At 36.7% G+C, this 18,459-nt stretch overlaps 2 protein-coding genes across 3 annotated transcripts; one reads left to right on the top strand and one right to left on the bottom strand.

Moving 5' to 3' along the window:
- Positions 1-4,670: 4,670 nt before the first annotated feature.
- On the top strand, positions 4,671-11,570 carry LOC134810997 (b(0,+)-type amino acid transporter 1-like). 2 transcript variants are annotated; one of them, XM_063817697.1, is made up of 12 exons: positions 4,671-4,838; positions 7,755-7,892; positions 8,012-8,180; positions 8,307-8,520; positions 8,688-8,813; positions 8,930-9,083; positions 9,297-9,420; positions 9,722-9,828; positions 10,043-10,139; positions 10,500-10,646; positions 10,819-11,014; positions 11,189-11,570. In XM_063817697.1, the coding sequence occupies exons 2-12, from the start codon at positions 7,786-7,788 to the stop codon at positions 11,230-11,232; spliced, it is 1,485 nt and encodes a 494-aa protein (XP_063673767.1). In that variant the 5' UTR covers positions 4,671-4,838; positions 7,755-7,785; the 3' UTR covers positions 11,233-11,570. The 2 variants fall into 2 exon arrangements, with proteins under 2 accessions (XP_063673767.1, XP_063673766.1); XM_063817696.1 differs by lacking the exon at positions 4,671-4,838 and adding an exon at positions 6,094-6,147.
- Positions 11,571-11,687: 117 nt separating this feature from the next.
- LOC134810999 (cyclic AMP-responsive element-binding protein 3-like protein 1) lies at positions 11,688-15,406 on the bottom strand. The gene is made up of 5 exons (XM_063817698.1): positions 15,322-15,406; positions 13,285-13,419; positions 12,959-13,129; positions 12,637-12,846; positions 11,688-12,465 (listed from the first exon to the last, which is right to left on the bottom strand). The coding sequence occupies exons 1-5, from the start codon at positions 15,394-15,396 to the stop codon at positions 12,244-12,246; spliced, it is 813 nt and encodes a 270-aa protein (XP_063673768.1). The 5' UTR covers positions 15,397-15,406; the 3' UTR covers positions 11,688-12,243.
- Positions 15,407-18,459: the final 3,053 nt, after the last annotated feature.

Below are 18,459 nucleotides of genomic sequence, written 5' to 3'. Positions count from 1 at the left end.
TTAAGAAGAACTACCCGAAAGCAGCTGTACTCTGCAATAAAGATTGAATAAACAACAGTTAATTGGACACTAACTACCACCCTTATCCCGAAATACTAGGTATCGACCCGAAAGCAACCCAAAGAAATTGTAACTTTATTACATTTACAATTCGTAAGCCGTGAATGAATGGGAAAAGCAAGCGACCGATTTCATTCTCGGTATCAATTTGCATTTGCGGACGGTTATTCAAATTAATATCATTTCCTTTTGTTTTGGAGAGAGAGAGAGAGAGAGACACTGTTGCGGTCCACTCTACCCATGATTATGGGTTTTGGTCGAATTTAGTATAAGCTAAATTGTATTAGAGCATTGCTAATACATCACTTACGAAAAATGAAGTACAAAAAGTAAAGTACTAAGGATCGAGTGGAACGATTATTGTCTATTTTAAAGACTTTACGAACATCTGATAATCATAACATTGAAAGTAAATGCTCCGAATCATAGTGCTACGCATGCTGAGACTCAAGATCGAGCCTCTAATTGTAGTTCTGCTCGGCACGCATCATATCAGGTGTGGAAATAACAAAACAAAGCGGAGAAGTTAAGAAAAGAGCAGAGAAGTTGATGAGGAGAAAGGAGAAGTTGGAACAAAAGGGAGTGTGGGCAGACCTTACTTGAACGGACATTAATTGAACGCTGGAGGTCCTAGCGTGTAGCGTTCATCTTAATGTCCGTTCAAATAAAGTTCGTCCGTTTAAGGTCCGTCCAAGTTAAAGTCCGTTGAGATTTTTTCCAAAATTATTCCACTGCGAACTCATTTAGGATATGACAACTTTTTAGTTTCAGTCAATTGTAATTTCTATCATCGGATTCGGACTAAACTATATCATTGGATCAATGAAAAACGAGTTATTATTGATTATACAATTTAAATAGTCTAAGTATCACTTCTTCGGAGTTATTATTTACCTCCGCATCTTTTAAAAGTTTACACTGAAATGCAGGACCGAGGTGGTCGAATACAGAATTGTTTTCAAAAAGCAGGTATTACTGATATGATGCTTTAAGCATGGAATATTTAATGCACGATATCCAATCCCATACATTTGAGGAAGATGACCTGTGATATGATCATCAAATCTGGTCATATTTCGTATCTGTTGTTTTTACACAACAACACTGATCTACAGATATTTTGATATTTTTTACTGCTTAACGACTGCCTTTCTTGCTCATTGTATGATAAATTAATTTACAAATTATCTGCTAAAATTTTAAAAACGCCAAAAAAAAAGATGAAAAAATTTGGATTTTTGATGGTTCTGAATGCCTTCGAGCGTTCATTTTAATGTCCGTTCATAATTATGTCCGTTCATTTAATGTCCGGTCAAATAAGGTCCGATAAGGTAGAGCATTGCTAATAAATCACGAAAAATGAAGTACTAAAAGTAAAGTACTAAGGATCGAGTGGAACGATTATTGTCTATTTTAAAGACTTTACGAACATCTGATAATCATAACATTGAAAGTAAATGCTCCGAATCATAGTGTTACGCATGCTGAGACTCAAGATCGAGCCTCTAATTGTAGTTCTGCTCGGCACGCATCATATCAGGTGTGGAAATAACAAAACAAAGCGGAGAAGTTAAGAAAAGAGCAGAGAAGTTGATGAGGAGAAAGGAGAAGTTGGAACAAAAGGGAGTGTGGGCACTAACAATGGAACATGAAGGCTCGGTGTTTGGTAGGTAGTGTTTAGAAAGTATACAGAGTGACTATATACAAATATATATATTATATATATTTTATAGATCAACAAGCTAGGTGTAGTAAAGTAGTAATATGTACATGTCAATTTTATTTTACTTACGGCTTATATTGAGCTGGCTCTGAACTACCGTTGATGTTATCGTTATCGTATAATATTGTGTTCAGCATTTTCCTCATCAGGCTTGAGCAAGGAGAAAGTTGTATTTGATCAGTAACGGTAAAATTTAAGAACTGAAATAACGAACGAAAAGATCGGCAGTTGCAATGTGAACAGACAGGATAATGATTTAAATTAAATAGTACTACTACTAGACGTAATAAATAATAAACATAGACTGGAGCAAAATAGCGCGCGTAAACAGAATAAGAACAGCTACAGCCAATACCACCAAGAAAAAAAGTTCAAATATTTGAATTAGGGGCCATCTACTTAGGACGTCCACCAAAATCGCAGATTTTCAGACCAGCCTCTCCCGGCCCTGTCCGGGATCACCAGCTACTTTTAAGAGTATCAATAAAACCAACTCAAATTCATTGTTAATAAAATGTGTAGTTACTTAAAATAGACAATAATACATTTAGTGTCGAACAAGTTTAGCACAGTTACATTTAAGTACATTTAAGTACTCGTTCAAAGTACAGGGATCTAAACTTACAGAATAATTAGTGTCAAAGAGTTGAAATAAATGGGACTTTTTCGTTAATTCTGCCAAAATTTCCGGACGTCCGGATTTTCAGAAACCACCCCCCCCCCCCCCCCCCCCCTCTGTACGGATTTGTCCGAAATTCCAAAACCACCCCCTCTATATTTGCCGGAAGTCCCAATGGCAATACTAAGTACAGGGTGTACCGTAGAAAGTGTGACTTTTTTCCACTTCTGTAACTTTTTACAAAGTCAAACTTCATAGTTATTTTTAACTAAATTTTGTTGGAAATATATTTGAATTAATGATAGTAATAAAAAAAATTGTTAATAATTAAGAATTTGCTCAAAATATCCACCCTTCTTGGCAAGTACGTATTGCAGTCGACTATTTAAATTGTTTATTGCCGAACTAATTTGAATTTTTCCGATCTTCCGGCACTCCCTCCTGATGTTCTGTTTGAGTTCCTCCACTGTTCTTGGGTAAGGGTTGGTGTAAACCTTTGATTTTAAATACCCCCAGAAATAAAAATCGAGAGGATTCAGATCTGGGCTATATGGGGGCCATAGGAATTTCGAGTTCCTGGAGATTAGCCTCTCCTCATCAAACCTCTCTGTCAGCCAGTCAATGGCGAACCGACTGCAATGATGCGGTGCCCCATCTTGTTGGAAAGTACATTTTTTAAAGTTGCCCTTCCTTTTCAGAGCTGGTATAACCTTTCCTTTAATCAACTTTATATAATTATCTGTTTTTATTGTCTCCGCTACCCCCTCCTTGTCCTCAAAGAAATAATACACCCTGTATATGGCCCCTTAGCCAATTTAAACTGGAAACCAGATGTTAAGAAGCAAATGGTAAGTGAGCAATGCGATTGGGGGACTTATCGATACCCAAGGGCAAGATGATGTGATTTTCGGAATTCGCCCTCCCGACCACCGACGTTGCTGCATAACATAACCCAAAAATTAAGGCCCTCCTAGTCCTAGCATCTGAAGAGATCAACGTCAAGGAGGACAGAGGAGTTCCTTGACGAAACCTTGTCTACAGGGAAACTTATATCCCCTATTAGTCTTACCCGGAAGAAACCGCACCGTTATTTACAATTTAGAATTAGGCGAAGTTTAAAAAGCTAAAGGTCTGGTATCTAAAAGGTCCGAATAAGTTGGCACAAAAGATATTAAATCCGGGACTTTGTACAGGTTTGTTGTGTGTTCGAATAATTTAATCATAATCCAGGAACACACAAATACACGTTTCGCGCCGCAAACAGCAAACACCGCTCAAATTTTGCTAAAGAATCGCGTGGGTGCAGGTCCGGCAACGCATACAATTTTTAATTTTAAGACCATACATTTTATTTTGGCCCCTGAAATTTTATTATCAAGATTTCGGCACCTGTAGCAAATGTCCGAAAGTATTTTGGTCTGGTGATTAACGTTTCGCTGAATCCGATAATTTAAGCTTTGACACGATTTAAAGCACAATTGTGGAAGTTAATTTTCCGGAGAAATTGCGTTGAAAGGTGGAAAACCATATTATCACTTTATTCATTTCTGTCCCATTTTCAAGTATTGAAGATGAAATTTCGTATACCAAAATTTCACAATTCTGTCCGAATTTCCTCTAGTGACTAATTAGCGATTAGTTAATGAACTATGAACGCCATTCAACACAATTAAGGTCCTGGAAGTTTGTTTCCGACCGCAAAAAGCATATTATATCAGAGGAAATGTTAGGTGTCCAATACGGTAAGTTAAAGTAAAAGGTTTTTAATAAATTTGACACGTTACGTGCCCCTTTTATTTTTCTGTGCGCGATGAAATGGACATTGGACATGATGACAATCGTCAATCAAATATAAATGTGCTGGTTTACACCTAGTCCTACTATCTTACACAACCGAATCTCGAGCATTTTCTAGAATATAAATTAGCAATTAGGCCAAATCAGAACTTTATCATTATGACAATCGAGAAATGTACTACAGTATCGTATATTTTATGTGAGTGCATTTATATTATCTTATCTCATGCATGTCCGGGTGTTATTTTATATGCAAGGCTTTGGTTGATCTCACAAATTGTCATTTTATTTTACCCGCGGCAATCTTATAAGGGTTTAGATGCTGGTAGTAAGTATAACACGGTTTAAATTTCCCTAGGTGTTCCTGCATACCTCTAATTATTGAACTTGCTTAACGCAATATAATCCTATCTGCTATCAGTACAAAGCCTGATCTGCTTACTAAGGCTTCTAACTGTGCTCCTGTTTCAGGTATTGGTTTAATGCTGCTGCAGACTGATAAGACTGTCACTGAGCATGGTTTAGCAAGACAACTTTCTTATCATGTGGACTGCGGAATTCCTTATCAGTCAGAACGGCTTATCTAACCCGCTCACTTCTAGCTTACTTAATCCATCTGTAGTACTAGTAGTGCCACTGGTGAGTACGTCTGCTTATCTCGCTCTTTCTCTTGTTTAAACTTTGTTTATGTTTGCCAAATCTCGTACTTATTCTAGCAGTAGTTTAGTTGCAACATATTTAATAATTATCCAATCTCTGTCTACGGACCATCTGCACTAGTTTCCTATAGTGCTGATAGTCTTTCTTTTTTATGGCACTTAGCACTGATTCTTAATGTCGGCCAAGTACCTTACATCCCCGAAAAGTCGTGAACACTAAGTGCACATGATAATATTAATTAAAATTGTACGCGTGTCTTTAGGACAATGGCATATTATTAAACGCAGCTATGGATGAGTCGCTTTGATGTTGCCTTGATGAGCAGCCCGTATCATATTACTTCATTCTTTCTAAGAAACCTTCGTTCATTTTTAACAAAATACTTGGACTTAATTTCGTGCGACGCGATAGCCCTCAACTACGTTCGGGCATTATCGCCGTATCGCGCTCAGCATTTTTACAAAGATTTCAAAAATTTCAAAACAATAGCTTTTTAGTAAACATGTTCGACGCCCTCGGATTTGAAGAACTTTGATTTTACGGCTATTTTTATTATTTCTCTAAGAAGGGTCTCGGAAAATGGAACGACAAAACGGCAATCAAACTGTTTAAAACGTGTAAAATGTAAATCCTATAATATGTTACATGTAGGAACCCGACCGCTTGTTATTTATATAGAACTATAATAAACTTAAGTGTTTTGCACGCTTGAAAGCAATTGCACAACTAGACATTTGTCAGATGATCATGCCACTTATTATGGTTTCGAACCTGCCACGCTGGTTGGCACCGGTAATAACACTACCGGTTGCTTCTTATCTTATCTCGATCCCAAAATGCATGCTTGTTGTTCTGCGTTTGCACGTGCTTTTGGTTAGATCTAATTACTGTAAGCTCTTCCGATGCACTATAAAAACACTGTTTTAGCACAGTGTTTATTCTCAGTTCCTAGACCTCAGAACTACAAATTTATTTAATGGCCGGCTGTTTTAGCGGTACTTTCCAGACACTGATTTACCGATTAGGATCGTAAAATTAATTCAACTATATTTTTCCGGAATAATCTAATTAAATCAATCGTTTTTTCCCATTAATCTGTGTGTGGTCTTATCATACTCAGTGGGCCATGTAATCTTCGCCCTGATGAGTCACCAACTTAATGATCACAGTACGATCATTTAATCATGCTCCATTATATTGATATCAAGTTACTAACAAAATGTGGTTTTATCAATACAGTGACGGTTGTTCGGGAGCACGATCTTATTCGTATCGTTCTATTCTCTTGGTACGTGGCATTGCATACCTAATCTTTTATATAAATTTGCACGGTAAATGCTAACCGAAGTACGCATGATCTTAGCTGTTCACCATTTGAACAAAATTTTAACCATTCAAAATTTTCAAAGTCCTGTTAGATTTATTTGTTAGTTGATTCATAGCTTTGACACAGTACACAGTACGCCGCGCAGTACACAGTACACAGTACACAGTACACAGTACACAGTACACAGTACACAGTACACAGTACACAGTACACAGTACACAGTACACAGTACACAGTACACAGTACACAGTACACAGTACACAGTACACAGTACACAGTACACAGTACACAGTACACAGTACACAGTACACAGTACACAGTACTCAGTACACAGTACACAGTACACAGTATACAGTACACAGTACACAGTACACAGCACACAGTACACAGCACACAGTACACAGCACACAGTACACAGTACACAGTTCACAGTACACAGTACACAGTACACAGTACACAGTACACAGTACACAGTACACAGTACACAGTACATTCACCGTGAGACAAAATGCAATACATCAGAACATGGTTTAAAAGTAAACAATATGTCTTGCTCGATACGTCAGACTCCCAGTAAACAGGGTCAGTGTTTCCTTATTTTGTATCTTAGTACTTAATATAATCTTAGTACTTAATATAATCTTAGTACTTAATATAATCTTAGTACTTAATATAATCTTAGTACTTAATATAATCTTAGTACTTAATATAATCTTAGTACTTAATATAATCTTAGTACTTAATATAATCTTAGTACTTAATATATATCTTAGTACTTAATATAATCTTAGTACTTAATATAATCTTAGTACTTAATCCGCAATAACCGCATATATATATAGTTGCAAAAGTGCAATTATGTTGCTATTAAAGGTTTGTTGAGTATGAAAAATAGCTGCAGACTGTTTATAACCTTTTTATCTTAGTACATAACTTAATCTGCATATCTGTATAGAGTGTATGGTTGCAAAATTGTTATTATAAGCTTAAAACTGCTCTTAAATGCGAATAATTGTGTCATCTCGTCGCGTTTTAACTCTGAGGAAATAATTTTAACAACTCAATTAAAATTAAGGCTACCGGACAACTGAACCAATTTGGACTTTTCCTGGACAGGGTAGCTTGGGAAAATAATTATAACCCCTAGTTAACTTTGAAACGACAACTGACCCACTCGTCACTAGAAATCTAGATATATATTTAGATGTATTTCAATTTGGGTTTAGTTGTCATATTTGTAATATGACCTGGGTTCATTTGTCATATTATTGGGATTTTGGCTTATAGTTAAAGGGTACCCAATTAAGCTGATTGGGTACCCTGTTAACTATGTGGGAACTGGGTCCAATTGGATTCAGTTGTCGGTCACCTCTTTGCTTCCGTCCTCTCCCGTTTTATCGAGAGATTTCTGTTTTCGCTCTCTTCAGAACCTAGGATTATTATTACGGGTTTTCTAGAATCTAGTATACTACAATTGATTACAGCTGGTTTTCTTTCTAGTGTGCTTACTGCTTCAATTGCTTGTAGCGGGTTTTTTAGTTGCTATAATTAATTATAGTTTTCTTAAGAAGGAGGAAGGAGGTGAAACACCACACAATAATGTCTATCAACAGTGAAGCCACGGAACATACGCCTCTTATAAGCTCTGACAACCCAGAATCAGATGAATCTGGGTCCAAATCAGACAAGATACAACTCTTCAGTTGGTAAGTTTATACAATATTGTTTAAGTGAGAAACTGATAAGTTTAATAGATAGATATCACACAATTTCAAGTTATAATTTAAGTAATATTCTCACTTTCTAACCGCCACCCCCTCCCCAGTATCTCAGTAGCCCTCTCCATGATGACAGGGGTGGGTATCTTCATCTTCCCTAACATGGTTCTACAACATGTGGAGAGCGGAGGAGCGTCTCTGGTGGTCTGGGCTATAGCTGGAGTTGTGGCTCTGCTTGCTGGACTCTGTTATTCTGAACTCAGCATCGCCCTACCTGTGAGTTTTTAAAGATGTTTTATTTTGAAGAGAGCCCTCCAAATGTGACTACTATATCATTCGTAACTTTTAATCTTATGTTTGGGCTGAATGGAAGTTATGTTGAACCTTTGATCTCTCCCCTAGGGTTCTGGTGGTGAGTTGGTCTACATACAGAAAGTATTTGGCAAAGCGCCAGCAAACCTTTTTCTTCTTACTTCAGCCTTCGTCAAGTACCCAGCTATAACCATCATAATGACACGCACCTCCTTCACCTACCTGATGAGGTGTTTTACTGACTTCTCCTTCGAGGTTCCACCTTACCAGTTTGTACTAAGCTTGGCTGGCATTGTTATAGTTGGTAAGTTTTATGTTGGAAAATTTTCTGATAATATTTCTTAACCCGTCAGTTCGGGTTTCAAAACATTGAAGTGATCGGCGTTATAAAATGTACAACTCTTTATTAACTTTCCAGCTGATATCTCATCATTAATAAACTTCTCACCTCTAATCCGCTTTTATCGTCAGTAATCACCTGTTTGATGGCGTGTTACAGTACTAGACTCTGTACCCTCACAATCAACGCCCTCAACCTGTGCAAACTAGCCGGCATCCTTCTTATCCTCTCCTTCGCAGTCTATGTGGCTATCACAGGTTTGTTGAGTAAATAGCTGATTGTTAGTTTCAAATTTAAATTTTCTCACAAATAAAAGCCTTATTTAAATGAAGAAGTGAACGTTATATTGTTAGTACGCTGAAAACTACCCCAGCGCCGGATAAACATGAGATAACAGAGCGGTTCTCGTTCAAGAACACTGCAACTAATATCCCCACAATACTTCTCTCCTTATTTGGAGCTGTCGCTAGTTACGAGGGATGGAACTGTCTTAACCTGGTCGCTGGCGAGGTCCACAACCCCCAGAGGTTAGATTTCAAATCTTTCAATTTCTTGTAATTTGAACAATATCAATTCCTTTCTAAACACCACTTGCCTGACTCAAAGCGTCCGAGTATTGCCTTCATTGATTCCTATCAATCATAAGTCCGCCGATGTCTCCAGTATCATTCACTTTAAGTCTTGTATTAGCATGAAGACGGCCTAACCTCAAACTTAACATATTATTCCCCTCCCACCAGGACGATGCCGCTAGCAATAACAATAGCAACATGTGCGGCTATAGTGTTTTACATCTCCTGTAATGTAGCTTATCTCACTGTGTTACCTTTAGATGTCATGAAGGAGTCAACTGCTGTTGCCCTGGTGAGACAATCTGCTGATTTCTTCTTATCTTTTATCTTTAACATGTTTAAACTTTAACATGTTTAACAAGTTTAATATGTTATCTGTAATATAATGTATTCTGTGTAAAATTATCTTTATCCCGGTTACTGCGACAAGTAAAAATGCTCTTAAGATAAATTCATATTTCTCAAAATATGTTTTGAACATTATCAGAGCGTTATTCACTGTGCATGTTTACTGAAATAGAACAAGGAATTGATTTATCAATATAAAAATAATTCAACAGATGATTAAATAGTAATTAAAATAACCTTTTCAGGATCTAGGTAGACTGGCTCTGGGACAGACTGGTCAGATATTACTGAGTGTGTGTGTTGTGGCGTCCTGTCTAGCTACTGTTCTAGGATTAGTTCTCTGTAACTCTAGGTTAGCAGTTAATTTTCTTTAAAACATTATTGCAACTATTCAAGCTTTGGGAGGAAATTTAAATTATGATTTAAGATTTTGTGATACATAAATCTAAAATTTTAGATTTTATAATATGACACGCGTTGAAGCTCTAACTCTAAGCAAACACCAAACTGTTTTAATTTGGATGAAGAGTGTATTTATGAATAATTGTGACAAGATGAAATGACAGGTTGTTGCAGAGAGCCGCCCTAGACGGTCAAGTTCCTGAATTTATAAAGTTCACTCTCATCCGAACTTCAACCCCCATCATATCAATACTCCTTCACGTGAGTACTATGACTGTATCTTATTGCCTCCCTCCCTCTCTGAGCAATGCTGCTGATATTGCGTCAGATAACTTTTGTAACTGTAAGCAACTGCAACAAGTTGGAACACAAAGACTTTTGGGCGTTTGGGCGTTAAATATTTAAGTAAGCCTATTTTTTGATCTGACTGCGTCACATGCTCATTGCTCAATGCTCAATGCACATCAGACATCGTCACATCATGATCTCAATATGTAATCTTGATGAACTCATCATTAATTATTACGTAGAATATCTAACTCTTAACTTCTTTAATCTAGAAGTTAAGAGTTGGATATTAATATAACGATAGCTCCCATCACAGACCCCATATCATTACAGGGTTTTATCAGCAGTATATTCGCCCTAATAACCTCGTTAGACGCGCTCACCACTATAGTTATAATAGTGTCCTGGTTGTTCTACATGCTTTGTTTCACCGCTCAACTTGTTCTGAGATTCAGAGACAGACTCAAGCCCAGTTTCCGGGTTAGTACTTTAACTTACCTTTAGTGAGCAACCTTCAACTTGTTGTACATTTTATTTTATAAATATAAACTGTACTGTTGAAGATGATATGATCGATTTGATAGAATTCCGATTAAATTTGGAATCATTTTGTTTATGATATGTACCCTAAGTTAAAATGAAAAATGTCCAGGTGCCTACACTGATCCCCATGGTTCTGATATTGTTCAGTTTAGTTTTGATGGTCTCCCCCGCCCTCTCGAGTGTCGGAAAGTACCGCTCTTTTTTTACTGTGACTGTCATCCTGTTAGCAATTCTAACTCCCATATCCATCATATCTACTCTCCCTTCTCTACGGACTTCAGGGAATAAATTAGTTCAAACTTCAGGTACACTATGTAGAATAAAGATTTAATTATTACAGTTTTTAAATCTTGTATTCAACTTAAACTTAAAGTCTTTTGTCATCACTCAATAAAATAACAAAAAACTCTACTCTCTCTCTCTCTCTTTTTTATTAATTTTATCGGTTATATACTTAAAGTTAATGACATCCTCCTCAGAGCGTCTAACACGCTTCATTGAAAGTTCGGGCTCCTTTAGCTGACATCTTGGAGGGTTTATAAGTGGACAAAGAAATCAGACTCCGCCTGTCCCTGATTTTATGTTTCCAATAGTTATAATAACGTATATTTTAAGTTTAGTCAGCTGATGCTTTTAATTTTAGAAGTTTTAAGGTTTGTTTTTATCGCACTAACAGATGATTGGAGTTGACTCAGAGTTTTCCACGATTTTTTGTCTCTGTGTGAATTTTAATACGCTTTTATCTTTCAATAACTTGGGTCTGAATTTTATGTTAGATATAATGTATAACACAATGCCGAGAGTTTATAACATTATTTGCGAATCTGGAATTTTGAAACTCATGATACATTTGTTTTCTACGAGCCATTGAATTTAATTTAGATTCATTCAAGCTCAACAAATATTTGGAACAAGCCGTAATTTTGAATCTTGAAAATATAATGTATTTTCAGGCATAATTATATTAATCGAACACCATTCTGAAAATTAAAACATGGTTTCCGAGTATGTAAATTCAATTTAGATTAATGAAATTAAATAATGAGGTAAAATCAATTGTGTGGTAGACTATCTATTTTGAAATTACAAATATGTTTTCTATACAAATAAAACATTCAATGAAAATAGCAAATTAAATCTTACGTTTACCTATTTTATGGATCTTGTTGGTAAACACAGTCCTTCACACAGTCGAAATTCAAGCACTTTGGAATCTGATCCAATCACCATCCCCATGTTAAGCTGTCAAGCAGTTGATCTAAGAATCTGAATCTGTTAAAGGTTCTGCCCCTGTCTCTCTTATATCTCGGGGAAATCAGTCTGAGTCTTCAATCTGACTGAAAGTTCTCCCCTAATTCCCTCAAATCTTTGCGTCTTCAGTCTGAGTCTTCTCGCTGACCGAAAGTGCTCCCCTAATTCCCTCAAATCTTTGCGTCTTCAGTCTGAGTCTTCTCGCTGATTGAAGATTCTCCCTCAAATCTAGGTAAATCAGTCTGAGTCTTCACTCTGACTGACGGTACTCCCCCTAATTCCCTCAAATCTCTGGTAAATCAGTTTGAGTCTGCACACTGATCCCTACGAGACTGTTACTACTTCTAGTCAACATAACAATCTTCTCTTGCATCTCCCTGTTTATACTCTCCAACTCCGAAAGACGCTCCTTCAGATCCTCGTTAACAGAAGAGAAGATGGAAACTCTCCGTTCTAAGCCCTCCACATATTCCTTCTTCTTCCTCCGACTCTCTTGAGCTGATATCTGCAGGGGTGATCACAAGGTAACAAATCTCAATGGTATTAAACTTATCAGTCCTAACTCTTCGCACAATAGTATGGTGGTTCCTTGCTAACTGCAATGATACTGGCTCACGGTGAAAACCCACATTCCCGCCTCGAATGGATGCAGCAAAATAAATTTTAAGAAACGTACCTTGTTTTTTATCTTTCTCCTCGCCTTTTTGATAGCCTTGTCCTCGCTCAAACCAAGACAGTCGAGAGCGGACATCTCATAGCTCTGAGACCCCGGATCTTGTTTCCACTTGCGGAGTATGTCTGTCTGTAGTTCTTGTTGTGTTTTTAGCATGTCGTGTGGGCTCTGCAGTGCTGGTCGCTTGCTTTCCTGCTTCAACCTCTCTTCGCCCTGAAAATACCTCATTAGTAAAAATGTTTTGATGTTTTGTTGTAGTCGGCCCACTGCCCCCGGTAGTATTATTAAGTGGTAACCCCAACCACACATCATTCATTCTACTCACGACATCAAAAGTGTAGTTGTTGTAGTCGACAGGTTCTGATTTCACCATTATCTTCCGCTTTATTCCCGGACCAGTAGGCGATCTTTTTACCGTGGGACTGGTTTTAGGGAGTTGAGTGGGGAGATCCTCTAGGGTGCTTGTCAGCCATTCAGCTTTCTTCAGACACTCTTCCTGGTGAGGACTGTGTGTCAGGGATTAACAAATGGATAAGATCGCAGTCAAGGGTATATTCTGGAGTTTTAACAATAAATATTCACAATCACATAAAGGTTTCGCGAGGAAAATCTTAGAAATATTAAAATATCTGGGATATTTTCGAAACTCACTATAGATTCCTCTCCTAGAAAGGTGTTGAATAGTTCGTTGAAGATCTCCTCGCTTTTCATCTGTGATGGTATGAGACCGTTTAAACTCTGGATCTGTTCTGTCTTGTCTTGTGCCATGTATTTCTTACTCTGATTCTGAGATGATGATGATGAGAAATCTTGAAACTCTGGCAATTTCAGTATCAAACACACGAAATATCCGCTTAAAATGTGGCAAATCAGGACTACAGCTATCAGGTATCATAGAAAACACGGAGCCAAAAAACGTGATATCATGTAAAACTGGAGGTGGATGATAAACCATTTACAATTTACATTTAAACTGCAGTGTAATTTGATCCCACTTTTTCTTGGTTTTGTGCCACATGCACTATCTGCTCGCCGAGACAATTGATCCGCCCCTCACACTGTGAGGGCATCACAGGCTCCTTTTGTAATGACAATTATAATTAGCCTATTCCAGAGGCCCCTTTCTGTTTACAACTCCTAACTGGACACGTGTACATTTAAAGAGCGTTTTTTAACAACGGTTTAATGGTCATTAGAGGTTATTATTATTTGCTAAACCAGGGTACTGACACTGTGCAGTGTGCACTGTGCACTGTAATACGAACTTTATTGGGCAGATTACAAATTAGTGTATTGCAAGTTATGCGATCCTGCAGTTACTGGAATTACTTAAACTGTAATAAACGATGTAATTGTAAACTGTGAACAATGTACAGATAATTTCAGCAATGGTCATTATGCAGCTGTAATGTTAGACACAAGCTCAAGTCTCAACAATGGTCTCAATATACATTATACAAATCTATTTAATAAATTATGTAAAATAGTAAAACATTTTAAAATTAGAATTACTTCTACATTACTTTGGTTTAGTGTAGGGAGGTAGAATATAATTATATTGTTTACCAAATATACAATTTGCATCATACAAGGAGCACAACTAAATAAATGGGGAGGTACAAAAAACAAATTGTAATAAATTATCAATTTGGCTATTGGTTATGCCTTACTGCACAACAGTAAGTTAAGACTGCGAGGGAGCGCTACTAGATTACAGGGCAGGACAAGATTTCACTATCACAAGAAGCTCGAATAAGAAGTGCAAGTTGTGAACCGTAAACGGATTTGTGGGGATGCGTGTATCAAACATTCAAATAATTATCTCTTTGTGATAATGCAATATCACAATATGGAATTGAGGTTCCTACTTTGCTTGACTTAATCTTCTGAAAAGTAGGAAGGGGAATTATAAATTACGAGTTATTATTATTGTCATTATTCGGGTAATTAGTAAACTTTATAGTTTCATATTTTAAACTTTGTCTTAATCCAAGATCACTTCTAACACTGCATAGATATTCATATATGCACAATGTACAATGTACAATGTACATCAGTATTCGTTAGTACATTCATATATGCACAATGTACAATGTACAATGTACATCAGTTTTCGTTAGTAAAAATTATAGTACAATAGTACATAGGTATATTGGTACATTACTACACGAGTAGGCTATCCTCACTATACATTGTCACATGATGGACAGAATGATCACATTAACAGGATTTCATCAGTGAAATTATAAGAATGGGGGTGATTGTAAAAACCGTAAAATCATATCGTTGCAGATTAACGTACGAGGGTCTAGTGTAAAATATTAAAAGAAATTTATAAATTTATTTCCCCGAATTATTTTGGCTTTAATTATAATATTATTATATGCAAGTTTCGACTAAATTTCGGCCCGTATTTTTCCGCCGTTGTAACTGTGAGCACCAAACGAATGCAATGCTGAAAACGATACCCCTTTTATAGAACTAGGAGGGGCCGGCTTTTTATCGAGTGTAACTAACTAAATAGTAAATGTTGTTAGAGTTATACCAGATAAGAAAGCAATAGACACTAAAAGCAACCAGATCGACGCACTACAAAATCTACAAATAGCAAGCGCGAAACAGAACATAAGATAGTGTCTGTTTGGATCAGTACCTACAAGGTCAAATTATAAGCAATTCACCACACACCTTTGACCTTACTCCATTTAAGCTGCAGCTGAGGGGTTGAAAGAGATGGTCATTATTGCCACGTAAGCAGACCATATGTAGTAGCCGCACACACTCGCACGGAGTGACAAATATAAAACAGTGCAGTGGTTCCATGTTGTGAGCGGGTACAATGTTGCCACGTCACCGTGAGGGGCACGTGACCTTACTAATGTACATTTCTCATTACTAAGAGCTCCGCAATTCTCTGCCGGTCAAAGTGGATCTTGGTGTCTCAAGATGAAACTCTAATTAATAGAACCTTTGGCGACAATATGATTCAGATTCCGGAAACGGAGATTTTATCTCCCGAACGTTTACAATTACACGCCTTACTGGTAGTGTAACCATGGTAACTTAAAGCTGTTTTAAAGAAAGATTTTGAACCGGGTTAGAGGTTTGGTTGTTGTTTACCTTACTCGGGAATATTATAGCGGGTTAATTTATGACTGGGAAAATTAATAACCGGGAAAAATATGGCGGAATTTCCCAAAACCCGCCAAATTATCCCGGTCATGTATTTACCGGTGGCCGACCTTTCAAGTTTTTTTTTCAGAGGTCAACAAATTTTCAACCGAAATTTCTGTTTTTGTTACTTGTTAAAGAAGTTATTTCAATTTACAGTTACTGATATTACTCAAAAATAGAAAAAAAGACACGTCTAGTATTTAAAGGAAAATGAATCTATAGGCATAGCAATAATAAGTCAAATCTTCATTAAAGCGTATTCTCATTCTCATTATCGCTTATGTCCCCTCCATTATCATTATTGATATCCCCCTGCTGCTGACCGTCAAATTCGAAGTTGTATTGTTGTCTTAACAAGACTTTCATTTTGTCCGCTAATGGGGCTACTGCTCTGAAGGTCAGCCGGAGCTTAATTTCCTGCCCACCGCTTGGTATTGGGGAACGTCTTGGCTTTGCATCTTCAACTGCTCCACTTCCAGTAATCAATCCACCGTGGACCATGAAATAGTGGCACAGTTTACTCACTTCATGGGCAAGAAAAGTGAGAATCACGGTCCACCCTGAAATCTGATTTCTATAACCAAATTGTGATTTTTATAACGAAATTATGGTAGCAACCGCCAATAAAGTTACAGCCCTCCATCCACTGCTTCAAAAGTCTTCTCTAGCACATATGAGACTTCAGGTAAAATATGATGATCACCACCCCCTTGGAACCCCATAATCTGAGTCGGCGGGTTTTTTTATGACTGGTAAAATTTTTGACCGGGAAAAATATGGCGGAATCTTCCAAAACCCACCACTTTATCCCGGTTATAATAATCCCGAGTAAGGTAGTATAACCAATATGTCTGATGTCACCAATGTCGGTCCAATTTTAAATCAGGCCGAAGCTGGTTTACTAGTTCAAGTTGGTAACAGTAAGACATCATTCACAATTTATATAGGCCAAGTTTTAGTTATTTAAGACCCGTCAAGCTTCGTTTTGAGGGTCCCTTACCATCAGTATCACCCAAATCGGACTCAAATTTGCTACATATCTGCGACAAGAGAAACGCCATTTTCGAACGTGAGGAGAGTGAGGACTCCTCAAAATGCATTAAATTAATTCCTTCTGTAACGTCCTCAATAAATATAGTTTTAAACTGATTACAACACTACAAACTATTACATTTATTGAGTATTTTAAGCGGGAATATCCTGTCCAAACCCAAGATACATGACATAAAGAATTTGGTTTAACTTGTTTGTATGAAAAGCATCAATAGTTACGAAAACAAAATTTACTAAACATTTTAAAACATTACTGAACACCAAAAAATATTATTACTTATTCATAGATAAAACAACGAGAAATAATTTAAAATATAACAAAAGAACAAATAATATTAAATCAAAACAAATATCAGCATAATATTTTTTTTTTAAATTAAATACTTTTCAAATTTTACAGAGTACAGCAATAGATGAATATAAAATAGAATCGTTCAAAATATCGCCCCCATCTGTAAAATATGATAAGCACCCAAACACGGTAAACACATAGTGAACTATGTCCGCAGTAACTTGGGCCCATTACATCGAATTAATCTAAATCCAAAAATTTATGAAAAACTATTTAATAACAAACTAATCCATGGTGAATAACTGTGGATATAGAGTCAAAATTGTTATTTCAATACGTCAAATTTCAGATACATTAGATACAGGTCTGATATGGTCATTAATGTGTGAGAAGGTGTGCGGGTGAAGTGTGTCGTGTGATATGATGTTGAAAGTATAGGAAGGTAGATACAAAAATAATAGCAAAAATAAAATAACAAAATAACAACAAAACATACGATATTTGAATAATGACTAAAAATCGTAAAATATAAAGGATTAAACAGGATTAAACATGAAATTACCAGAGAGAACACTAACGGACTCGTCTTGGCTATACAAGAATGAATAAATCAATAAATAAAATTATCAAAACTGAATCATTTAAAAAAAAGTAAAATTTAACCGTTTACAATTTCTCGAAAGTAAAAGAAGATCGTCTATAATAATTTAAGGTAATACAGTAAATAAAGTTCGAGTACTACATCTGTTGGCGAGGGTTAAGGGACGTTTTAGGAAGCAAACGTTTGCGGAGGCATCCTAGAACGGTATATATTTTAACACATCATGCACGGGTGCCATTCTGTTTATTTGGTTCACAGCTTTTTCCTAGACTCCGTGTTCGGACTTTTGTTTTCTCTACCAGTTAATCGTTATTTTTTTCCCGCTCTCCATGCAAGCTTTCCGTTCATTTTAGAGCCTCATTTCATCAGTCGGTCTTACTAAAGAACTTCTCACCCTTTTATATAAGAAAACCTCGTTTGGATATCTATCTATTTAACCTTTATGCTATTATTTTTCCTTCCTCTGTCACATTTTAAAGTTTTATAGTCATTAGTATTTTCGGCAATTTTTTTTGCACTCGAAAACTTTGATCATGACACGAGGAAATATGGACAGAACTGGACAAGAACACAAACTAATTCAAAGACTGAGGAAACAGGAGGACTCTGCAACGGCCAGGAATCAACTACTCAGTCACCATCGCTCAATTGTCAATAATTGGTTTGGTATCGACGTTACATACTATTTTTCCCCGACTGTTATTTT

This window comes from Bolinopsis microptera, chromosome 2, assembly GCF_026151205.1.
Source record: "Bolinopsis microptera isolate Bmic1 chromosome 2, MBARI_Bmic_1.0, whole genome shotgun sequence".
Lineage (NCBI taxonomy): Eukaryota > Metazoa > Ctenophora > Tentaculata > Lobata > Bolinopsidae > Bolinopsis > Bolinopsis microptera.
The sequence above is the reverse complement of the archived record's forward strand: the minus strand, read 5'-3'. Positions and strand labels throughout refer to the sequence as shown.